General features: G+C 39.0%; 2 protein-coding genes across 9 annotated transcripts in view; one reads left to right on the plus strand and one right to left on the minus strand.

Moving 5' to 3' along the window:
- Window positions 1-806: 806 nt before the first annotated feature.
- Window positions 807-26,272, minus strand: part of pkma (pyruvate kinase M1/2a) — a 28,453-nt gene continuing 2,987 nt past the window's right edge. The window contains exons 1-12 of one of the 7 annotated variants that reach the window (XR_013189671.1): window positions 22,745-23,065; window positions 18,752-18,930; window positions 15,423-15,514; window positions 11,887-12,018; window positions 11,454-11,640; window positions 10,982-11,252; window positions 10,481-10,631; window positions 8,651-8,803; window positions 7,053-7,219; window positions 4,581-4,747; window positions 2,769-2,950; window positions 807-1,734 (exon numbers count right to left, since the gene is read on the minus strand). Coding sequence is in view for 5 of the 7 variants with exons in the window: in XM_077194665.1 (XP_077050780.1) it covers window positions 1,628-1,734; window positions 2,769-2,950; window positions 4,581-4,747; window positions 8,651-8,803; window positions 10,481-10,631; window positions 10,982-11,252; window positions 11,454-11,640; window positions 11,887-12,018; window positions 15,423-15,514; window positions 18,752-18,930; window positions 22,745-23,007 (1,884 nt within the window). In the remaining 2 variants the exon portion in view is untranslated. Of the gene's footprint in view, window positions 1,735-2,768; window positions 2,951-4,580; window positions 4,748-5,052; window positions 6,509-6,554; window positions 7,220-8,650; window positions 8,804-10,480; window positions 10,632-10,981; window positions 11,253-11,453; window positions 11,641-11,886; window positions 12,019-15,422; window positions 15,515-18,751; window positions 18,931-22,744; window positions 25,721-26,272 lie in introns of those variants that run through there. The other 6 variants (XM_077194668.1, XM_077194667.1, XM_077194665.1 and 3 more) reach the window with 6 other exon arrangements.
- Window positions 23,144-26,272, plus strand: part of parp6a (poly (ADP-ribose) polymerase family, member 6a) — a 54,693-nt gene continuing 51,564 nt past the window's right edge. The window contains exons 1-2 of one of the 2 annotated variants that reach the window (XM_077194661.1): window positions 23,144-23,272; window positions 25,104-25,204. The gene's annotated coding sequence lies outside the window, so the exon portion shown is untranslated. Of the gene's footprint in view, window positions 23,273-25,084; window positions 25,205-26,272 lie in introns of those variants that run through there. The other variant, XR_013189670.1, reaches the window with a different exon arrangement.

The following is a 26,272-nucleotide window of genomic DNA, read 5'->3' on the forward strand; positions in this document are numbered from 1 at the left end:
TAACAAATGTATTGCTCATGGTTAATTCAAAGTAAACTAATGAACCTTATTGTAAAGTGTTACCAATTTCTCCATAAGCTAAAACTACTTGTTTAAACTATAAAGATTAGAAATCATTCAAATTGCATTTTCTCCACTCAGCCAGTCTTGTTAATTTTCATAAAGTTGTGCATTTCATGGTGTTAATACATTTCAGAGTTGTATTTAAAGAACATTTTTTCTACTTTGTACATGTCGATGAGCATTTTATTAGTGAACTTTAGCTTCATTTCACATCCAACAAGGCTTTATTGTTTATATGGCTGGACAGACACTTTATTGTTAAGTAACCTTGAGCAGAAACACAGGAAGTATTCAACACAAGAGCAGTTTATTTAAAGCTAATAATGGAGTATTTAGACCTCTTTCTAACCCCTTCAGTATATCACTTAGTGCATTATTGAAAAGTGGGTTGCACTATATTTTACAGTATGTTTACTTGGTGAACTTGTCTAAGAAAGTACTGGGAAATATAAGGTAACTACATAAGGTTAGGTTTATGAGCAGGTTCAGTTAGTACAATAAGTACATGGTATGAACATTTGGAACAGGACTGAAAAATGAAATGGAAAACATGCACCTCAATTTCTTTCTTTAGGAGTGGCCACATTTTTTTCATGTCTGTTACATAAAGTAGATTAATCTAAAAATTGATCTTTAAAAGATAGCAACAATAAGACCATCAAAGCTAGTCTGACATTTCAGTCTGTTTATATGCAATTGGCCCCATAAATCACTGATATGTAATAATAAAACAGTAGTCCGGATAAGTGCTCATCTCCTTTATTAATTCAGTCTTGAGTAATACAACACGTCAGATGATACTAAGTACATCTTGGACCCTAGAGACAAGAAGCGGGTGGATCTACACACACACACACACACACACACTCACACACTCACACACTCACACAGGAGCAGCAGAGAGAATGGAAATGAACAGGAGAGATGGCTGGGAATGTTACAGTTGCTGCTCAATCAATATTCAATCTCTCACTCATAATCGTTCCCTTACTCCACTCAAACACAACTGAAATGAGCTGGACATCCCAATGGCAACATTTCAAAAAAATATATACTGCCGCACATTGGTTGCCTCGTCCCACATACAATGGTCTCATGGTCTAGTGCAACACAGAATGTAACATCATTAGGAGTGTGAACACAGACATGGTGCAAATAAAGCGCAGACAGAGGGACACTACAAGTAAAACAAACACAACTAGAGTTATGCGAGAGCCCTTGGCCACTCGGGAACCGTTATTAGGTTAGTTTCAGTAAGCCGTTTGTTCGCTCACGTTCACGACTCGTCTCTGCTTCGCCAGGGCATGCACACACAAGCACACAGACTTTAATGAGTAACACAACGCTGGATGAACATGATATTATGGTCGGCACGTGTGCCATTGAGACTGGAAAGGAAAAAATAAAGTGAGAACAACGTCTAAGTGATGATGGTCCACTGGCCTGTGTGGGAGGAGCCAGGCTTCTGTGATGACGTCAGTCACCAGTCTGAAAGCCTGCTGGGGAGGGTGGAGGGGGGTGATGTATGAACAGCAGAGGAGTGTGTGTTACGGTCCGGTGGTGCTTACTGCACTGGGACGACACGCATGGTGTTAGTGTAACCGGAGCCTGGGCGCCAGCCGGTCAGGACGATCACAACATCACCGGTCTTGAAGAATCCACGAGCTTTACCTGAGAGAGAACAGAGGGTTTGATATGAACAGCTTCAAATGCATCCAGATTCATAACAGCTTCATCCCCCACGTCAGAAGACTGCTAGCGTCCGGAGTGCATTAAGGGTTTTCTGTTAGAACGGTGTCGTGTTAGCGGCCCAGAAGTTAATAACTAACGATGGAAGTGAACCCACGAGCCTTAAATTTAAATTCTAACACAACTCTGATGCACAAAATATGTAGCTACTTGTCAAACAGTTATGTTTTTTTCTTTTTTTTTTATGCAATTCAAGGGATTTTCAATGCATGATTTTGGCAGGATATTCTAATAAAGGCCTTTCACAAATATACCCATTTATTATAGTCTGAAATGAAAAACAAACAATGAGAAACGTACAAGAGCAGAGTTTTCTGTCTGCTCACAGACATCTCTGCATCGCTACTCTTAACTGATCTGCAAATACGGATTCATTGCTAAAACGTGATCATGGATGAACGCACACAGTTGTCTTTTTGACTGTTTACGCTCAATGAGCCGTGGACAATAACTCAATGTGTCACTCACAGGCTGTTTAAGAGGCGGCTTTAAAGAGTGCTAAACCTGTGGGAATGAGTAAAAATATGCAACAAAACTCAGGCCCTGTAACACAAACACTATTCAACCAGAGAAACGAGACGAGTGAGTGAGAGGAGGCGGGTGTGTGTCAGCTGGCTGTCACAGAGAGTGAGAAAGTGCAGCTGGTATCGGTGTATTGATACTAAATTATATAAAATGTTTCCAATGCTAATTTTCCGCAGTATCAATATGCATTAAAAAAAACAAAATCTATATTTCTGCGTGTGTGTGTGTGTGTGTGTGTGTGTGTGTGTGTGTGTGTGTGTGTGTGTGTGTTCGTGTGTGTTCGGAACGACTTGAGGGATCCTAATCTTTTAGTGTGATTTACTCCCTAACCATTTACAAGAGAATATCGACTAGTGTATTCAAATCTGTTTTTGATTTGAAAGGTTTTATAGTAAATTTCAGCCTTTAGTAATATCTGTTTCTTGTCTTACCAACTTCCATGGCAAAGTTGACCCTCAGGTCCACATCCTCGGCCCACACATCATTAGAAGGATTGTTGTAGAATATGGGGAAGATGCCGCGGTACAGATGAGCCTGCCGAGCTGTCTGCTCGTTACGGGTCACGGCTATAATTGGGGCACGTGGGCGGTACCGGGAGATCAGATGAGCAGACCTGGAATAGAAGAAATGAGTGTGTTAGGAGAGAAAAAACAAATCTGTGATGTAAAATGTTCTGAGGACTCAAGAAAAAACTTCTTACTAAAGATAACTTACTAAAAGATAAGCTGGTCAGGGACAGATGTGAATAGATGTGTGTGACTTACCTACACTGCAAACCCACCCACACTAGCACACACACAGCTGACCCAGAGACATGTGACTAAATCAAACTAAGGTTAAACCCTACTCCATTCTCTTGCATAGTCCACACACACACACACACACACACACACACACACACACACACACACACACACACACACACACACACACACACACACACACACACACACACACACACACACACGGGAAAAGGGTCAGGGAATGAGGATAATTTAAATCAATATTCTGTTATTATCCAATTAATTTTGCATCACCATGCTGCTTTTAGTGAACAGAAGAATGCCTTTTTACTGAAATGGTGAATAACTAATATATTCAGGAAAAAAAAAATGCAGCAAAAAAAATAAAAATAATAATATACACACACATACATATTACAGTTTAATTTGGTGGCAGTACTTTGTTTTAGAAATGTTATTACCTTATTCAGCAAGGACACATTAAATTGATCAAAACGGCAGTAAAGACATTTATAATCTACCAAAACTATTTCAAATTAATGTTGTTTTGAATTTGATGAAAATGCACTTTCCAAACTTAAATGGTTGTAATTCAAGAATGCTTTGGAATGTAGCCCTACATTTAGTCTTGTATTAACGAAGACACTCAGCAGATTATTGCTGAAGTGAAAGCACTTCACATGAAAGTTCGGAAAAGTTATGGAAGTTTAAATTTACTGTAATAAATATGATTATTTTATATAAAATACATTTTACAAAATAATTGCATTTATTAATGTAAAAGTATTAGTAAAAAATAAAATAAAATAAAAACACCACTTGGTTAGACATGGCTTTGATTTTTTTTTTTTTGGTGCTGTACTAAAAATAGCCACCGGGTGTCACCCACATTCTATTGATTTTTTTTTTTAATGCATTCAAATGTGTAATAAAAATATTCAATGTCTGTACAAATATCACCTCCATCACAAAATATGGATACACAACCCACTAGGGAAGAAGATTGCTAAAAGAAATTGGAGTACTGTTTCCATATTAACGCAACGCCCAATTTCACAACGGTTTTCACAGGATGAATTTTGAATTAAGCTTTCAAATGATACCTAATTTATGATAATTACTAAAATGCGAATTATGAAAAAAGGCACGAAAAAAAAAAAAAAAACAGGACGGTGATAGTTTTTCTCAATCCCGTTCCTGAAAATCATAGCAATCAGCCGACTTCAGATAACCATAACTTTTGTTACTGACAAACGAAGGCAGAAAAAACGATTTGGAAAGGGCTTGAAACCAGCTTTCATATGGTATGAAAACCTGTAATGAGCTCAATTTCACCATGTGAAATTGCGCTTATTTCAGGTTTTTAGCATCACATATATATGCCCATATATATACCCATATATATATATATATATATATATATGGTGATGTGCATTATATTCCAGCCCTTTTGTCTCACCTGTTGGATGCTGACTCGCCCCTCAGGCCCTCCCCTCTTACCTGCCAGTCTTGGTGAGCACGATAAGGGCGCTGGCGCGGCATTTGAAGGAGGACTCGACAGCGCCCACAGCTACAGCATCTGAAGGATCGCGTGTCAGAAGAGTGGAGCGCCTCAGCTCCTCAAACAGCTGCCGGTGGAACGTGGCTGCCTCTGCCTCACGGGCAATCTGACAGCGCCACCCGGTGGAGGGAGGGGGAAGGGAGGGGTTATACACAATCATACCGTCAACCACTCAGACAGAGAGAAATACACAGAGACACACATGGACAAGAATGTTTATGCTAGTCCTGTACTGTTCCAAAGCTCTCGAACAGTCGTAAAAATTATTTATTATTTTGTAATTTAAGTTATTATTATAATTTAAATACATTAGTATGATTAACCCTCTGGTGCTCTTCACGTGTCGGTCAAAAAAAATACAGAAATTTTATTTTTATTTCAATTAAATGAATGTGCTATATGCTTTTATGCTTTATTTATAATTTATTCACTTTGAGTTTCCAACTTACTGTCACAAATCAGACTGAACCCTCTGGGGCCGGCGCGACCAGCTCGCTTTTTTATCATCAGTGCAAAAGAGACTCAAGTAACTCTGTTGATTTTTGTCATACAGACAAGTGTTATACATCATTCAAAACTGTTAAATGTCTTGTGTATACTTGTCAAATATTCTGCACTCTCTCAATGTTAATTTCATTCTGAAACTCGATAAAAAAATGACCTGTAACTCAGCAAATGGTTGTCACACAGACTTGAGACATATGTCTTTACAAAGCTTGAAGTCTCTATTTGTTTTTGATATGATTTACAAATATTCTCCATTTAAGTAATCCGTATGAAAGCAACGACATATAGTTTCGCAAACGACTTTAGCTCTAATATGACCAACCCACGCGTGTTTATGTTTGATAAAACTCAGCATGAAATAAAAGTGGGCTAGTATGAGGGTTTACTCTGGTCTAAACATTCTAATATTCACCATATTAGGGTTTACTGTTAAATACTGTGTTCGTGCTCAAACGTAGATATGTATAATGTGGTAAAAATAATGTTTCATAGTTTGGAGCGGCTTGATTGCTTCAGTAAATGTTCTCTTCACGCGCTGTAGGTTTGAGTCACTCGCGCTGTGCGTTTGAAAAGCAAAACGCACCAAACATTAGGCTTCATGTTTTTACTCCAATCTCATTTCATAAAGTCATAAGGAATGGAAACATTTGGAGTAACAATGTAACATTCCTTTTAAACCATTTATAGGCGTCTGCTACAGGCTATTCTTATTTTATGCAGCAGTATATGCCTAGGAGGCACAGGTGTGTTCTTTCTCAGGCGTGAAACACATCAATATTCATGATTCACCCTTACTCGCATAGACCTTTCTTACACAAAACATTATAAATTTTAAATCAATATATTGTTTTATCTGAATGAGTACGAAGGATGATTTTCACAGTTTTGAAGCAAATATTCTAGGCTACGCGATACTTCTTTCTTCAAAAGTCTTGAGGAAATAATCAGTATGGGTTTCAGGACCTTATTTCAGTGACAATTTTTTTGTTTTTTCACGAACCACGCATAAACGTCATTATCTCAAAACTATAAAGTTTTACATACATGCTGCTGACATATTATTGTAGCAGTGTTTGTGCTGAATACAGTTTAATCAGACTTTAGCCATGAAAATGTCACAAGTAATTGACATTTGTGCTTATTTCTGAGCATGTCAGAACACCTCCAGGACCCAGAAGGTTAAGTTTGATCTCTTTTCAAAGACAACACTCAGCAGATTATTGCTGAAATGAAAAAGGTTTTGAAAAGTGAACTTTGAAAACAGCTGCAGAATTTAATGCTTATTGTTATAAAAAAAAGTGCAAAAATACTATTTTCAATTTTTATATGAAATGTATCATTTTCAAAAACATGTTTTACTCTAAAACTGAGAAAAATCAAAGCCTAAAACTGAGAAAAATCAAAGCCTAAAACTGAGAAAAATCAAAGCCTAAAACTGAGAAAAATCAAAGCCTAAACAAATTGTGTTCAAAATTTGACCCTGAGATCTCAAAAAATGAGCTTTCAGTCAGTTTGTTTGGCTGCGGTACCAAAAGTTGTTTTTGCCGCAAGGAGCGCAAGTGTGACTTTTTCAGGTCCATTTCAACCTTTCTGTCCATGATTTTTTTTCCACATTTTTGTTTTGGTAAAGGTTTTGGGAGTTTCCAAACACAAGTTTCGTATCGATTAAGAAAGAAAAACTTAAAAAACGGTTTTCTTCATCAGAGCACTAGAGGGTTACATTTTTTTTTAATGAATTTTTAGGATTATAGCATTTCCTTGCAGATGGACATCATTAACATTGACAGTGTGCCATGTGTCTCTCTCATTTCTCTCTCTCTTCCAGCCCTCTTCTGTCCCTGCTCTTCCTACTCCCTGACTGTGCCGAGCTGGTTTTCCACATCATTTCCATACTGCCCGCCTACCTGCCAGACCCAGTGAGGACTATAAACGCAGAGGCCAGGATTTTAAAGGAGGCCTCCACAGCGCCAATGGCGATGGCCTCGGCGGGGTCGGTGGAGTGGCCCAAACAGCGGCGCAGGTCCTCAAACACCTGCCGGTGAAACATGGCCGCCTCTGCCTCACGAGCGATCTGATGCAGCCAGCGCATGATACGACAGGCAGAACAAAGAAGAGAGACAGACACGCCCATACATGAGATAAGGGGTGGAGAACAGAGGTGAGGAGAGTCAAGAGTAAGAAAATCAAAATGAATTGAGTGAGGAAAAAGAAGAGACAGTAGAGAAAAAAAGGAAGGGAAATTAATGCAGGTGTTAATTCAGAAAAAGTATTAGTACAAAAAACAAAATGAATATTAGAACACATTCACTCTCTCTCAGTAAATTATTAAATACACATTAACATTACAGTGAAAACCACCACCATTAAATCACGAATATTATGACATATATAAAACAATGACTAGTAAAGTGTAAGGCTGTAACGGACTTGTGATGATAGAGTTAAAGAAATCATGCAAAAGAAAGTTAAAAGTGGTTGCTATATTTGTTGAAGATCACATGACTTCAACATGCAAGTCAAAATGAAGAGGAAAGGTTGAGCACATGACAGGAAATCATGCTGGTTTTCAGAAAGCTTTGAACTCATTGAAGCTGGTTTGTTCTTTTGAGAATGTTTAAAGGTTTGTTAAAGACAAGGGACTTATTCCCAACTTCAGGAGTTAAAGGCCATATCTGTGATGACTGGGCAAACATGTGACTGCTAACTCAAACATGCAAACCTTGAGCACAATGCAGAACAGTTTACAAGCTCATCAAGAACTGGCAGACAGAAAAAGTGTCTTGTAAGAAGGCTGTTGTCTGTAACTGACCCTGACAACTGAGACAAATAAAACTAGCAAGTGAAGGCAAAACACATGCGTATGAGAGAATGAAAGAAATGAAGGATGTTGTGATATTCAAGAAATATTATGGGTTAAAAACAAAACATACAGTGGGGTCTACATTTTTAGAGTACATTGGAAATTTAGGTCTCAAAATGTAATTTAAAACCTGGGGAAAATATATATTTTTAAGTAATTTGTATAATAATATTTCAGATTCTACAATATTTCTAGGCGATTAATCAAATGTAAGTAAATGAGTGACATCCGCTTTGTAGAGACAAATACCAAAAAACAATTTTTGACAGTTCACTTAGTTATGATGGTATAATTTGCAATAGAATTATGGAATAAAGTGCTTTAACCAAAAAAAAAAAAAACAAGCTTCTCATTTCTGCTTTTAAATGACCCACAAACCTCCACTGTATGTGTATTGTAAACAATACCCAATGTTTTTACAAACAGAGACAAGAGAAAATTATTTTTGTTGGTGATCGACAGCATGCCACAAAATGCTGTCCATAATTTGCATTTAACCCGTAAAATTCCTTTGAAAATTCTCTTAATTAGTATTTTTAGATGAGAAAGTTATGCATTAATAAAATGTGCGAGTCGGGTACTAAACCGTTTAGCTGTCTAACAGTGTTAATGTGCATGTCAGTAGGTGGGGGGCGCTCTCACCATGTGTTGGGTGCGTACGGCCTCCAGAGGATAGTCTCCCTTCGCAGTCTCTCCACTCAGCATGATGCAGTCGGCACCGTCCAGAACAGCGTTGGCCACATCACTGCCCTCGGCACGTGTGGGACGAGGCTTCTTGATCATGCTCTCCAACATCTAGAAACACATGAGACTTGAGTGGGCTTGAGCATACAGTGCCAGTAGTAATGGTTAGATATTTGGGGTGTCACAATACAAAGTATAGTTCAGCCAAAATGAAAATTACCGTGTGAAAAAAAAAAAAAAAAAAAAAGTTTACAGAGTTTAAGTGTCAGTACTACATTAAACTACTATTTAATGTATAATAATGCAATGGGGAATATGTGTTGGTCCTGATGAAGCCAAATGTCACCAGTAAAAAGGGGCCAACATTATTTTAAATACATCTAGCCAGTGACAGTGTGCAAGCATGCACTTCTAAATTAATTCTATATTTTCAGCTTCAGAATCATGAATATTTTTATTCTGGTGTCTCTATTGTCCAGTGCATTGGGTTTCCAACACCAAGTCCAAGACTATTTATTTACACCCACAATGTAATGCCAAATTTAGCATTTGAACTAACTGTACATTTTTTGTTAGCCTTTAACCATGTCTTGGAGTATCGCAATAATATCGTATTGTGAGTTCAGTATCGTGATATATATCGAATCGTGACATGAGGGTATCATTACACTAGGGCTGGGTATTGTTAGGAATTTCTCAATTTTGATTCTTGAGGCTTCGATTCGATATTGATTTATTAGCTTCGATATTGATTCAATAATAAGTAAATACACAAAGTAATTAAGTACGTGAGTATATTTTTAAATAATGTGTGCAGTATTACCAATGTTTAAGAAAAAATTGACCCCAGCATGTTTCCTGTCATGGTTTATTTAGCAGAACAAACTGTACAATATTGTACATGTGTTGAATACAAACCACAACTGTAACAAACAGGTGCTTTATTAACACCTCTAAAGTGCATGTAACTGTAAGTAGTAGAAAGTATATTTCTTCCTTCCTATACATTCAAGTTATAAAAGAAATGTAAACAGAAACACAAAATGTGCATACTCATAAAAAAAAAAAAGCGCTTTGTGAGGCACATTTGCACACACGCAAGGACTCTTCCTCTCTGTCGTGCGCGGCTTGGAGCTCACGAGCTCTAGATTTCGGGAGATTTTAACTTATTTGCGTACATCAGAGAGCCGCTATCAATATGCGGGAGACTCCCGGAGACTTATTGTTCTTATTATCATTTAGGGGGGCTTAGGAACATTTTGGGGTAGCTTCAGCCCCTCTAAAATAGGCCTATCGACATCCCTGGTTGGTGATGCAGGCTTTAACGGAGTGCAGCTACAGTCCGTCATCTTGCTGTTTAAAGCAAGTCTTGTACAACGCTGAACGCTCTCACTAGAGTGTTGCCCACAGTGCCGCCACTGGCCGGTGGGCTGAATCGATTCATAGGATTTGATTAATTGATTCATAGGATTTGATGAATCGATATTGAATTGAGAAACAAATAATTGCAATGCATTGATGAATCGATATTTTTACCCACCACTACATTACACTCCATTTGATATTTAGAGCTTGTTTTACAGATGCACATGTCATCATTGTAAGAAAACTTCACATTTACTTTACTGCAGCAATTAAACTGTAATATTGAGCCTATTTAAATATCACAGAAGAGTTATTGGTTCTATACATAATTTGTAAACTCATTCTGCCTCTGGAACAATTTCCATTTTAGAATATTTTCTAGAAAATACATGGATAATAATACAGGATTGTAGCTTAGCTGACCTGTGTGGCACAGATGATCGGCTTTCCTGCCTTGTTGCAGCGACCAATCATCATCTTCTGGGCCAGGAACACCTTTTCCGTGGGGATTTCAATTCCCAGATCACCACGAGCGACCATGATGCCATCACTGGCCTCCATGATCTCATCAAACCTGGCAAATAAAGGGGAGACATTCAAATCCAAATAATTTTTCAATCACATATTGAAACATGAAAAAACTATTCATTACTAAAATGAGCTTCTGCCTTAAATTAATACATTTTTGGCTAACTGTGATTTTGTATATGTACATTTCTGAAATACATAACTTAGACAGGTTCCTCTGATAACAGATCACTCTAAATTGTAAAGTGGACTCGTGCATTTTCTGTAAAGCTGCTTTGAAACGACGTGTATTGTGAAAAGAGCTATACAAATAAATGTGAATTGAACATAACATCTAGTACCGCATATTGAGTGCGATGGTCAGCGCACCTGGAGAAAAAGGTTTAATCCACTCACTTGCGCACACCCTCGTGGTTCTCCAGCTTGCTGATGATCTTGATGTTCTTGCCCTTCTCTCCGAGCACCTTACGAACCTCATGCACATCCGCTGCCTTGCGAATAAAGGAGGCAAAGACCATGTCGACTCCCATCTTTACACCGAACTGCAGGTCCTGGATGTCTTTTTCTGAAACGGCTGGAAGGTCGACTGCGGCCCCCGGCAGATTGACACCCTTCTTACTACCCAGGGTTCCTCCATTCTCAATTTCACAAATCAGATAGTCAGAGCCTGACAAAGAGAGAGAGAGAGATTATTCATAAAACCCTTCCACAGTGTCTACACTAGAGGCGACAAGCATTAAACCACAGACTTATTAACTTGACACTAAACTTCAGCAAAAGCAAAGTGGGTGAAATAAAATATTTATCAATTCCTTTGATTACCATGTTTTCAATAAATAAAAAAAATAGCCACAAATCTATAACTCACCGATTTCCAGGACCTGGAGAGAAATGAGTCCATCATCAATATAGACCTTACTGCCCACTTCCACCACCCTGGTGATGTTCTTGTAGTCCAGCCAGAGGTTATCCTCATCACAGTTCTCCATGAAGGAATCATCTAAGGTCACTTTGATCGAATTTCCCTTCTTCAGCTCAACCTCAGCCGTGCCACTCTGGAACAGACAGATGCATATTTGCAATATTAAAACAAATTGCTAAGGGAAAAATTATTATGCTTTTAAATACTGAATGGTGTAGATTTTAAATTTCTTTAGAACTATATGGTGTTTTATAACCATCTCTCTTATTATATGCACTAATAACAGCTAATTCAGTAGTATACACTGAAATTGACCAGCAGCTGTAACAGTGGGACATCTTTGTATCACCTTGCGTTGAAGTGAAATAAGTAAACTCACCCCTTTAATGAGCCCGGTTCGGATTTCTGGCCCCTTGGTGTCCAGGGCGATGCCCACTGGCCTGTAGTGGATGCTGCCCGGCTCGAAACTGGCACTAGCTTCACGTACATTTTTAATAGTTTCTCCATGATACTGAAATAGAGAAGAAATCAACACTGTGCTTAACAAAACAAAGAAACACTGAATCTTCAGAAAATACTCCAAAAAACATCATAAATGTCTCTAATGGAGACGTTCTTTGTGTAACAGCTAGGGGCGTAAACGATACGCTCATGACACGATTCGATACATATCACGATACTGAACTAATGATACGATATTATTGCGATACTCCAAGACATATGATAAAAGGTTAACAAAAAAAAAAGTCCTGTCGGTTAAAATGCTAAATTTGGTGATTACATTTGAAATATTCATGATTCTGAAGCTGAAAATACAGAATTATTTTAGACGAATATGCTTGCCCTCTTTCACTGAGTAGATATATTTTAAATAATTTAGGCCCCTTTTTACTGGTGACATAAGACATTTGGCATTATCAGGACCTGCAAATATTCCCCCATTGCATTATTATATATAGTAGTTTAATGTAGTACTGACACTAAAACTCCGTAAACTTGAATTTCTCACACAGTAATTTTCATTTTGGATGAACTATACATATAGTCACTGTCCACGATACATAGATGCATTTACACAAGTGAACTTGAATGTCTCACAGCAAAATGATAATTATCTAACAGCGCAGGTTACGTCATGACAATCTTCTATTTGAACACGCTCACACACACGCAACTAAGCAACGGTCAAGGCGTGTGTCTAGACGAGACAAACTGGGTCACACACACTCATGCTGTGCACAAATGATTAGACATGCTTATGTGCATGTAATGTGTGATATGACATGATGCAAAGTTCACCTGTTAAGAGTTTGATCTACTGATCACGCTTTAATAAACCAGGTTAGACAAGCACCTTTGATCCATGGCGTTACATGTGTCATACAGTAGCACTAATCACTTAACCTAGTCACTTTCACTTCAGTAGCTCCTGTACAGGTGCTGGTCAACGAATTAGAATTATTTTAAATAGTGCAATCATGAAATTCTTTGAATGCATTTTTTGTGCAGAAAGCAAATCAGGTGTTCACCGCACCTGTCTTACTCGTTAGACTAATCACAGAACTCGTTATCTGGAAAAAAATTTGCTCAGCTGAGCTTTCCAAAAGGCCCATTTAGGCCATTTAACTGTGACACTGTTGTTTTATTGAATTAGAATAATGGTGAAAGCGTTTCATTGAATTAGAATAAATGCTCAAATTTTTGTTTTCTGTGAAGAGTGTTCACTGTGCAGTATAAAGTCAGGGTTGAGTAGAATTTCTAAGTTGTAAAATCAATCATGGGTAAGCAGCGCGACCTCTCAACCGGAATAGTGGCTCAAATTCAAGCCCTTCGCCAACAAGGCTTGACCCAAACTAAAATTGCTGAGCAGCTCGGCATCAGCCAGTCTTCCATCTGCAAAGCTCTCAAGAAAAACTGCAGCAAGCGCACCAACTGTTCCGGCGTCCGAAAAACTTCTGCTCGCGACAACAAGCCGCTGAGAAAGATCGCAGTCAGCAACCGGTTCAAGTCCACTTCCGAGCTCACCGACTTGTGGAACAAGCAGACCGGCGCTGACGTCTCCAGATCAACCACTTACCGTCGTCTGCGCGAACTCGGCTTCAAATCTCGCGTTCCAGCAGTAAAACCGATGCTGAACAAGAAACAAATGGTGAAACGGCTGAAGTGGGCCAAAGAACACGGCGAGTGGACTGCTGAAGACTGGCAGAAAGTGGTCTTCAGTGACGAATCACGCTTCTGCATCTCCTTCGGTGACCAAGGTCCTCGTGTCTGGCGTCGTGGTGGCGAAACCTACAACCACGAGTGCGTGAAAAGATCCGTCAAGTTTCCCCAGAGCGTTATGGTCTGGGGATGCATGTCCGCTCGAGGTGTAGGGAAACTCTGCTTCCTCAAGAAGACTGTCAATGCTGCCGTATATCAAGATGTTCTGGAAACGTTCCTGATTCCGACTGTTGAGGAACAGTTCGGCGAAGAAGACTTCATATTTCAACAGGATCTTGCACCGGCTCATGCGGCAAAGTCGACCAAAGATTGGTTCACTAAAAAACAGCTTGAAGTTTTGGCATGGCCGGCCAGCTCGCCTGACCTCAATGTCATTGAAAGCCTTTGGGCCATCGTCAAGCGGAAAATTCGCGACAGAAAGCCTACTACGCTGGACCAACTGAAGCAGAACATCGCCACTGCCTGGGAAGCTGTGAGTGCGGAAACTTGCGACAAGCTGGTCAAATCGATGCCGCGGAGACTTCAGGCAGTCATACAAGCCAAAGGGGCAGCCACAAAATACTGAGAAAGTGATGATTGTAATTATAATAAAAATTATTGCAATTCAATGAAACGCTTTCACCATTATTCTAATTCAATAAAACAACAGTGTCACAGTTAAATGGCCTAAATGGGCCTTTTGGAAAGCTCAGCTGAGCAAATTTTTTTCCAGATAACGAGTTCTGTGATTAGTCTAACGAGTAGGACAGGTGCGGTGAACACCTGATTTGCTTTCTGCACAAAAAATGCATTCAAAGAATTTCATGATTGCACTATTTAAAATAATTCTAATTCGTTGACCAGCACCTGTACACTGACAGCTCGACCTCCACACACTCAAGGTCATTAATTGTGTTGGGCAAACAGGCCACCCTTAGGCATCTGGTGTGGACACACAAGCTGTTTGTTTAAGAGTGTGAAATGTTGAATAATATGGCAGAATTTTTTATGTTTAACCCAAACCCCACCATTAGCTAAGCCACATAGGAACATATGAGGGGCAAAATGTCCATGTTCATAAAATGAGAACAGTGATTGTTAAACGCACACTTCCTTTCCTGGTGCCAACTAAACATGTTCACATGTTTTTTGTTTAAACTAGTGTATCTTTAGTTTTTGGAATAATGATGGGCTCAAAGGATATTAACCTGAAATAACCTTTCTGGAAAGGTCTGGCTCATAACAGGCCAGAACTGCTTGAGAAAATTCAAAGAATGATTTCAATTCACGAAACACTTGTGACTATTATTCAGAAATCTGAGATGAATTTTACTTGAAATTTGATCTAATAAGCTTGCAAAACTACAAAAGACATTGCAAAGCTCTTCTCATAGCCAGCGGCTTCTGTATGAACTATCAGTGTGGAAGAGAATGCTGTTGAGACATGATAAGCTCTGCTGGGAAGGAACAGATAAACTATTTATAATAGGCTCACTGTAGATTAGGTTACACACACACACTTTCTTTCTCTGTGGCCTTTGACCCTGTACGTTTTTTAAGCTGTGAACTACATAGATGTTTTAGTATAATTTCTTGTAGAGAATGGCTTGCACCCATTGACTGCACAACTGATGTTGGACATATATAAATAGAATAAGAGAGAGAGAAAGGAGAAAGACAAGCACAAGAGTGTAAATAATGATAAATAGGATGTACCTCATGTGAGCCATGAGAGAAGTTCATGCGAGCAATGTTCATGCCAGACTTGATCATCTCCTTCAGCATGTCCACAGAGCGAGAGGCCGGTCCTGTGGTCACATGACACACAATGCACAATCAATTCCTGCTTCCTCTGGACTTAGGCTATTTGCTTTTTTTTTTTTTTTCAACATCCAGTCTGTTTCATTACATGAAAACAATCCAAGTCAGAACAATGACAGATGAGGGAGAGTTTGGTAAATCTGTTTCAACAACAGCACTCATCAGTAGGGTTGGGTATCGTTTGAATTTGAACGATTCCGATTTCGATTCCGATTCCTTGTTTCGATTTCGTTTCCAAACGATTCTCGATTCCGATTCTTTTAAGAAGCAGGGTCAAAAAAGTTTAGGATATTTTAAATGAGCTAGCTAACCAACGATCTTTCTGAAGGAAATCTAACCTTCTCCATCAATTGTAATTCTATGAAATTTTAACTTTTTATGAACTTTACTATGAATTTCTCACAGGGTTGTTTTCAACTACAATATAAATATCAAATCTATGAACTTGAATATAAATATTATAAATTATGAATATATTTTCACAGGGGGTACACTTTCCTCAAGAGAGCTTTATTTTTGAAAACCTCATGAAAACACATTTACACATGAGTGTATGATGCTGCAGGTAGTTAAACATGTTACCGTGCTCCCACTGATGGGCTAACCTAGTGCAGAATAGCAAATAAACAATAAGAAACAACTTGTAAAAGCTTCGTCATCTGGCGAGGAGAGAGCAACCAGCGAAATAACCTGTGCTCCGAACGGCGTCGAGAGCACTTTTGGAACATATCCATGTCTTGGTTTGATGCTGCGTTCACACCAGACGCGAATAGAGCGTCTGGCACGAGTGATTTCAATGCAAAGACGCGTTACGCGCGTAAAAATTTCCTGCGGCGCGAATGGGGACAGGCCCGCTTTTCAGTTTATAATGTCTATGTTTATATAGACGCGAATACTCCTTTTTTACGTACGTCAATTTCGCTCTTGACGCGCAAATGGATTCAAAGTGTTCAAGCGCATAACTAGACGCGGTAGGCGCAAATTTGACGCGCTATTAGCAGCATTAGGACTAGGGCTGCAACAACTAATCGATAAAATCGATTATAAAAATCGTTGTCAACGAATGTCATTATCGATTAGTTGGTCTGCTTACGTCACTGGGAGCGTTTACTGGTACGCACACACACGCAAGGTCTCTCTCCCTCAGGCGCTCTGCCGAGCGCGCGCGCTACACGGTTTGGAGCAGTCTCTTCTGTCTCGCATGCGCGGGAGTTTGAACTAATTCGCGGGCATCAGGGAGCCGCAATCATAGGGCCGCAATCAATATGCTGGAGACTCCCGGGACTTCCGGGATGTCTGTATTTTGTCTCGAGCATCAGGTTGTGCAATCAGTTCGCTCGCAACGTAAGTGATGGATTAAAATAGCGCTACCGCAGAAATAGGTTAAATTAAAACAGTGTTTACAAAGTGAAGCATTAAATGCAAAGGCAGTTAATAACAGCAGCAGTAAAATATTGTTTTTTAGTCACTGTACTCAGTGGTTTTCAGCGAATGCTTGTGCACTAATGCATAATTTCTCCTGTCCTTTACTCAAGCCTGTTAGCTTGCTGGGTAACGTTACCTCCATTCCGTTCTCTTTTTATAGCATTTGTCTACTAAGTTTTAATTGTTTTTCAAACGCGATCTACTGCGGCTCTACGTTCACACAATTGTTTTCAGTCTGTCTATATTTATTTAATAAATTTATCCTTATATTATTCTTTTATATATTATATATAATATATATTATATTCTTTATCCTTATATTCCTTATATATATATATATAATTAATTTTAAATAAAAATTAAATGAATTATATATTTTAGATGTTTTTAGTTTGTTTTTAGTTCAGATACTCACATCTGAACAACATGTCTGTCTAAATTTGTTTTAACAAAAATTGTGTTAAAACATAATATGTTGGATATCATGTTTGTCAACTTGCCATCAGCAATTATCATTAAAAACAATGCAAATATTGATATTAGTAAAACTCAATGTGTGGCTTTTGCACTTTTTAAAGTACACTTTTACACATAAATACCCTGATTTACGGTTTTATTTAGTTATAATAAAAAAAAAATCTAATTTAATTTCTATCCGATTAATCGAAAAAATAATCGTCCGATTAATCGATTATCAAAATAATCGTTAGTTGCAGCCCTAATTAGGACGACTCTCGAGTTGCTTCGCTCGGTCCACTTCCAGTGGACGCTTTGTTGGTGTTCAGCGGTTTCTTCTTCCGGTCGGCGGACTGTGAAATTTAAACGATACCGGGAAAATCGCAAAGCTAGTCCCGGTTCCAATCGATACTCGATACTCAAGCCTACTCATCAGATAGGTCAGGATTAATTAAACAATTAGTTGACATAATCCACCAGTGCATTTGCTGAACTGTGATCACAGGAGCCTTTTGCAACTACCTTATATTTCTGCTTTATTACAAAATGGAAATCGGAGTTGAATCTGCTGTGTGTGTGTAGTAGGGCTACAGCTATCGTTTTTTTTAGTAATCGAGTATTCTACAGATTAATCGGATAAAAAAAAATATATTTAAGAACATGTGGACATCAAAACATGCAAACTATTTTGAAAATCACAATAAACACCACTTCACATATTTAGAAACATGTATTCTCGTGTGTTGCCGTAGATTTAGAAATTAGTTACGATACAAATCTTGTGAAATGGCGCAAACTGCGTTTCCAGATGAACGTTATAAGCAACCCAAACTCACAGCATGCACAGATGGAGTTTGAGAAATCCGAGACGTGCTCCACGCATATAAATGATAGCAGTGCAACTATGAAACACTGCCGGTTTTTTGCATTCCCACATGCACGTTACTTGAAACCTATAAAAAAAACAGCACATGCAGAGACGGAGTTTGTGTGAAGCAGTGTTTACTGTGAGCGGAGCTGAGGTACTTTTAACATGTAATCTGCACAGATGTAAATAAAGCGTTGTGCTTCTCTGTGGCAAAAAACAGTTATATTGCATATGTTTATTTAACTAAATCGCTGCCTTTATGATTTCACAATATCACTATGCTATATTATGAGTGTAAATGGTTTTAAATATATTGCATAGCCTTAGAAAACGGTGTAATAATGCGGTTCATGGATTCTCGTCCGTGAATAGCGCCACTTCCGGTATTTTGCCGGTTACTCGACACAGGTAAATTGCAATCAAAGATTTTTTTTTTTATTGAGTAGTGCGTGTATATGTCTGAGCATCCACTGACCGATGGTGCAGATGATTCCAGTGTTGCGGGCGATGGTGGGCTCAGAGTCGATGTCCAGCAAACACAAGTGCTCCAGGAAGGTGTCAGCCATGGCAGCATTGAGCTGCTGCGTCTGGATGAAGGCAGAACCCATATCTTGAGCTTTAGTGTGGGACATCGTCGAAGAAACGGGTAATATCCTAGAGAGAGAGAGAGAGAGAGAGAGACCAATGAAATAACATCAACATTATGAATTGACTAATCAGATGTCTGGTGTGTCTGTGTTTAAGACTCCCAAGTCTCATTCTCATGATGGACTGAACAGCAAGAGTAGAAACAACAAGTGATTTAAAACAAGAGTGCATCTTAAAGATAAACAGCAGACTGTAGTGATTAACCCTGATTTAAACTCAGCATAAACAGTGACAGGAACTGAAGCCATAAAAGTCAAATGCATTTTGCTGAGAATTAAGAGTCACATAAAGTCAGCTAAATAGTTCCACTCACACATGCCAGCTCTGCACCTCTCTCTCTCTCTCTGTGTGTGTGTGTGTGTGTGTGTGTAAAAGGAATGTTTACTTTCCATATTAAGCAACAGACTCCAGCACTTAGAAACACTATGAACTATGAACATATACAGTTAATATAACATTCCTTTAGGTCAGGGTTCCTCACATCCAGCCACTGTCCTGCAGAGTTAGCTCAAACCCTGATCATACACACCTATCTGTAATCTTCTATTAACTCTGAAGACTTTGATTAGCTTGTTCAAGTGTGTTTGCTTAGGTCTGGATTTGAGGAACCCTGCTTTTATCACCCAAATCTCATGATCAAAGCACACTAGAACATGACCTTCACAGCATGTGGGGACTGCATTCAAGTGGTTTAATCTCTGGTTTAAAGGGTTAGTTCACCCAAAAATGAAAATTGTGTCATTAATGACTCAATGACAGTTTAAGATATTTTAGATTTAGTCCGAGAGCTTTCTGTCCCTCCATTGAAAATCTATGTACGGTATACTGTCCTTGTCCAGAAAGGCAATAAAGACATCATCAAAGTAGTCCATGTGACCTCAGTGGGTTAGTTAGAATTTTTTGAAGCATCGAAAATACATTTTGTTCCAAAAATAACAAAAACGACGACTTTATTCAGCATTGTATTCTCTTCCGGTTCTGTTGTCAATCCGCGTTCACGAGGCCAGTGACGCTGCTGACGTGTGTCTGGTGCGTCCGTGTATTCGGGTTCAAATAAATATGTCTGGTTAAAAAAAATGCAAGTCTTCCCCTGTGTAGAAATCCTTAGACATGTTGGCAAAGATTGTTTTGTTTACAGCGTGCGTCTCCCCTCAGCACACCTTCTTACACGTCAGCTCGTCTTACGTCAGCGGACTCATGAACGCGGATTGACAACAGAACCAGAAGAAAATACAATGCTGAATAAAGTCGTCGTTTTTGTTATTTTTGGAACAAAATGTATTTTCGATGCTTCAAAAAATTATAACTAACCCACTGAGGTCACATGGACTACTTTGATGATGTCTTTATTGCCTTTCTGGACAAGGACAGTATACCTGACATAGATTTTCAATGGAGGGACAAAAAGCTCTCGGACTAAATCTAAAATATCTTAAACTGTGTTCTGAAGATGAACGGAGGTCTTACGGGCTTGGAACGACATGAGGGTGAGTCATTAATCACATCATTTTCATTTTTGGGTGAACTAACCCTTTAAGGCTGGTAAGCAGACGGTTTCAGGTTTGTTTTCTGAATTACATGTGCACCAGCGAACTGCATCAGAGTCTGTTTGAAAACAAGTTACATTTCATGCAGACTCAATGGTTCAGGGGTAAACACATATTGCTAATACCTAAGGTGTTTTTTGCAAATAAATACAATGGGAAGAGACCTGGGATAAAATTAAGGAAATCAAACCCAGTGTGGAAATAACTCTATAGGTTCAAATTAAGAACCTTAGGTTAAGACAAACTGAACATTCAAATGTACTAATTACTCTAGTAGTTTAGCAATTTAATTTTCCAATCCACACACACAACCCCAATGAGCTGGTCTTTGTGTGCTTGAGCTGACCTGGATTCTTTATCTTAATGTGGAGATTGCGTATGTTACTAAAGCTCAATTTGAAAATGAGGTAAGCCACCTCACACAACCTGAAAGTCACATGTGCACGTGACATCCAGCCAATTACAGCCCTGTTGGCACACACAAATCAAAATCATGATCATGTACGACTGAATTGAGAATTATGAATTCTAAATCAAATGAGATGCATTTAATAATGCAGAAAACTGACTGTTTGCACAGATTATGCATTAAGTAGTCACATGGGAGCTTGTTCTAGTCACATCATGACCAAGGTATGGCACCAGGGTGGGCTTGGCGAGGACTTTACTGCGCTTGCTAATCAAATAAAACCACACTGCATTCCACTGATGATGTCATGGTGGGCTGTTGTACGTGAGGAGATTCACACCACAGCACACACACTCATACTCATACTCTCAATCACGTATTAATGTGATGACTAAGACAGGCAGGGTGGAAAATCCAGGTCCTCCTGTAGTGCAATACACACACTCGAAGTGAAGGGGTGGGGGGTTGGGTAATCCACTTCCTGATACTACAGGTAATTATGCGAAATGTGGTTTTTGTAACTTATAAGATGCTAATGCTACTAGCATATCTGTTGTCATTGTATGTATTTCTATCATGCTATGTGGCTCATCAGACATTAGCCTTAGCATCTGATGCTAACCAGGACACTGAAGGTCAGTGTTTGAATGTCACACGAATATCTTGTTATTATAGGCCTGTTTTATAAAGCCCGTCTCCAAGCCCAATGAACAGGAAGAATTTCACCTACAATGAATTTTAGAGTTCTGAACAAACTGCACAATATAAACAGAATTGCAAAATTTGAATACCTCAAATCATGAGGCTTAAGAAGGTGTGCTAAACATGTTAGCGTTTGGAATTGCACCTTCTAATACCGCAAAACAGACAAATATATATCTATGTATAAAAATATAAATAAAAATGCAAAAGAAACAAAACATATTTAAAGATCCATGTAGGCCTTGCAACCATACAGCAACGCCATGGCAACCACATCATCATGATGGTGAGTCCAGTCAAATTTATTTGTAGTGCTTTTCATTATTCAGAGCTGTGCGATGATATTTACATTTTGCAATGATAAAAAAATCACACAGCCAAGACTACCTATAGTATGTATTGCTTTACACAAGTGTTCTGAATGTTTGGCACAGGTAAGGTCAAGCACATAATATTTGCTCAGTCCTAAATCAATATATTTCCACAGCTGCGTTGGGTCATCTGTGCCTGACCTCATGTCATCATGACAACAACATCCTTCACAGCACTGATGCAGTCTAACTTTAGAGCATGTATTAATCTTCCTTCATCCAAACACACATTCAGTCAGTCACACTGATCTTAAAGGACCCCTGTAGGAAATCATTTTAACCCTTAACTCATCTTTGATCACCAAAATTTCATATCAATTTTTTTTCCTTGAAAAAAAAAAAAAAAAGGATTCATGTCTTAAAATATCTTGAATGTAACTCGACACCATTGCCTCATTTAGTATACGCAGTTCTATGAATATGCAAATGAGCCCCGCCTCCACTCACTCACTCAGAGATCCACTCGTTGACGATCACACGTTGATCTGATTGGTTACAAGGTAGTTTGTGACGTCAGAAACACCAGCGATTTCAAAGCGTGTTTTTGAGACTGTCTTTGGTTCACTGCAGTTTTAAGCAGAAAATACTCAGCAATGCTGTCGACTTATGAATTTACACATGGGTTTAGCATATTAAAAACACCACATAGCCTAAACAACATTTAAAAGCTTGAGCTTCACCACAGGGGGACTTTAATGACTATATATAAAAAGTAATAATCTAATAACTATCATCTGTGCCTAACAAAGCCTAGTTACGTCACTAAGCAGAAACAGCGCACCTAAACCCACCTGTAGGCCCTTCGGCTCTGGGAAGCAAGGCACCGCGTGTCTGTCAGAACCTTCCAGAGGAACACCAGTGTGTGTGACCTTCTCTCCCCAAACACAGCGCTGCAGAACGGGACGCCGGCCAGAAGGAAGTAGCATGCATTGCTCTGCTGAGGTGTTTGAGCCCTAAATCCTCTTCCCTTGTTAAGAGAGGATAAAACACGCAAGCCACACACGCACTTACTGTCCTGTACGAGCAGGCCTTTGCTAAGACTTCGGGCCCACATGAGTCGATACACGCGCACACACACACACACGCCGTTTTAGATGTGGACCGGGCCACTGAGGGCAGTCTAGCCCACCTCAGTCACTGTAGATCACATTACAAACACTGGGCTAAAATAAGAACTGGATACCATAAGACTCTGGACTTGCTGGGATTGTACCGGTATGAAACGCAACAAGCTTGCAGTGGTGTGTGTAGAAGTCAGCAGGATTCATATCTACTCTAGAAGCCATAAGGTGCTTTTACTGCAGCAAAGAGAGACTGAGGTGAGTGTCCTCTTTATTCTATGATTCAGAAATATGACTAATAACTGAGCATTTGGACAATCTGTGAAAGGCAAGGTTTGTGTCACTGCAGAGCTGTGGGTGTCTGTTTTACTGGTATTCAGTCCGTTCTGCTGGTTTTTATGACTAAAAAGTCTGTATTATGCAGGCCAGACAAGTAATTTGGTGAGGTCAACTTGTAAAGACAGACTACGCGCCTGCGCACATGCATATTCAAACGCGCACACCTATAGACTAAACACGTAATACGCATGTCCGCGCCGTCACAGTTTTCACAGATTCACGTTTTTAAATTTTACACAAAGATAATGCTTTTCAACATTTTTCAAAACTTGCACCTTGGAACCCATTTCAAAGTTTGGAAGTGAATCAATCAAAAACTTGCTTTATCTGGACAATAACTTTATTCTAGAGCTGCTGAAAGGCAAAACAATCTCTGTTACTTTAATTTTCTATCACTGTGAAGCTGCTTTGAAACAATCTATATTGTTAAAAGCGCTTTATAAATGCAGGTGACTTGACTTGATTCAGAAATATGATTGTATTTGGACGCTCTTCTGCTGGTTTAGTGGAAGCTTTTGAAATCCTAACATAACTAAAAAGGATGTTACAGAAACAAATCCCATATTGCGTCGAGACACTCACTGCAGAACTGAAAACAGCTTCCCTGAAATGGTGCAACAGTTTGATTAAGTAAATGTCGAAATGTATACAAAGTGCCAACAGCGTTTATAATAAACATAATTTGCTGTCTGTTAATGCATACATGATTTCAAGTTTGGCTGAGCAAAAATCAGGATTATGCATGAGCTCCGTTTCAATTCGACTCATAGGAAGTTGAATTGGAATGACAGGAAGAGAAATTTACTGAAGAAATTCTACATGAGTAATAAAGTGCTCTTTCATTCTGGTTCATAAAATGAAATTAATTTATTACAGAAAATATAATGAAATATTCTATAGGTGGCATTTCAAACATTGTTCTTGAAATAGCCCATATGTTATGAATAAAACTAAATTTATTATGATGTTGGCTTGGAAAACTATCCATTATAATTTTTCTTTATTAAATACACACTCAAATTGCAATTCAGCTAACTACGTCAATTGAAATACAGGAACTGGACCAATTTTACCCTGCAAAGGTGGCATAGAAGCGCTTCTAAACTGGCATATCAGGTGTTTTTACACAGATTGTTGCTCATAGGTAACATAAATGCATTTACACAGAAATTTTCAACTGTATGCTTTGGTATAGCAGCTGAGGTTGGTCAAAACAGACATAATTATGCCGCATAATTATTTACATTCTTTACACAGAATTGAGCAGACAAAGAACATACTGTAAACTTTGGAAATTTTAAAGAGTTCTCCATTTAATTCTGAATGATGCACAAGCTTGAGTACAGGCCAATTGAAATAAAAATTCACATAGAACAAAGAGAATCAGACTCCACTGATGTAAAATCTTAAAAATAATTGTCAAGGTATGTGATTGCAAGACAAACACAAAACCGTCCATTTCCTCCCTCGCAGAAACACAATGCAGCATCATAATTATCATCTATCATCAATGCACCTACGCAAGGAGAGCCAGAGACTGCGGATCAGATCATCATGCCCGCAAGGGTGTGATTCTGTGCCAGTGTCACTCATTCACACAGAATCAAGACTAAAGACCAGGGCACGCCTTGATAATGAAAATATGGTCTGCGTATGTCGCAAACAAACTGCGTAAGCGTTCCTCGCCTCTCTGGAGATCAAATATAACCATAATAAAACATCTTTATCATCATGCTATGTGTTCACACAGGTGGGTTATGGTTTGGTCGAGTCATGGAGTGGCGGATGCGTTGAGGGTCACGTCCCGCCTCTGCGTCACATTCCCCGCCAGCAGAGAGTTCCCCGCACGAGGTGAGCCCACGCAACATTCGAATTCGAATTCATTAAAAAAAAATGAATGACGGTTGTTCAACTGCCAAAATGAAAATTACAGACGATAATGAATCTGTAGAGACGGTTAGCCAGCACAAAATCGCGGAAAACGCAGTGAAATATATGCGGTTGTGCTTGGGAACGGAGAGAAAACTAACTATTACCAGATTAATTACAAAAAACAGCCTAAAGAACGATTTAAAGGCCTTTACGATGGTATGTACGTAACTACGTACTGACTGAAAAGCGAATCTGTGCTATTTTATCAGTGCAGCTGCTCTAACAGGCGAAAAACATACCTAAAACCGTACACAATAAAGTGACTAATGAGGAATAGAGGTATATGAGTATTATGATGATGATTTTTGTAGGTGCTGCTGTGAAGACACTCACCTGCGTTTGCTGATGGTCGGCCGTGACTGATGCGCTCCTGATCGCGAGCTCAAGGTGATCCGTCAAGTTTACCGGGACTACTTCCGTCAAAGGCACGCGAGCCTGCGTGCGCGGAACGATACGTATGACGTCAAACTATAAAAATGTCACTATAACTGTATTTTCCAGCCAACATTTGACCATAACATTTTGACCAAACATCTCTAAATTATTGTTGACATTTCCTCAATAAAACGAAGATTGAATTAAGCTCCTAGATCTTTGTAAACAAACCCGAGCTTCCTGATGGCGGATTATGAAACGCAAAATGAGGGAAGTGGAATGATCCAATCAAAGCGCGAGACACGGCAAAGTGCAGGAGCACGAGGAGATCACGTGACAAGAAGATGCTGCTGTGCTGTTAAACTACAAATCAATGCCAACTACGTGCTTGTCAGGGATATTAAATACGTGTTTAAGTAATACAGTGGATATATTGTCCATATAAATCTATTCGGCTGTTCATATGTAGAGTACACAGAGCGATACTAATGCACTTCCGCGTTAATCCATCTGGTTGAGACTCGCGCAGCCGCACGTACGCCAGCATCAGCCTTCATCTGTTAACTCTTAAATAAGCAAACACTGAGGAGATTTTACCGTTATATGTCACGT

This window comes from Siphateles boraxobius, unplaced genomic scaffold (assembly GCF_051911475.1).
Source record: "Siphateles boraxobius isolate OS27281-9 unplaced genomic scaffold, OSU_SipBor_1 32, whole genome shotgun sequence".
NCBI classification, from domain to species: domain Eukaryota; kingdom Metazoa; phylum Chordata; class Actinopteri; order Cypriniformes; family Leuciscidae; genus Siphateles; species Siphateles boraxobius.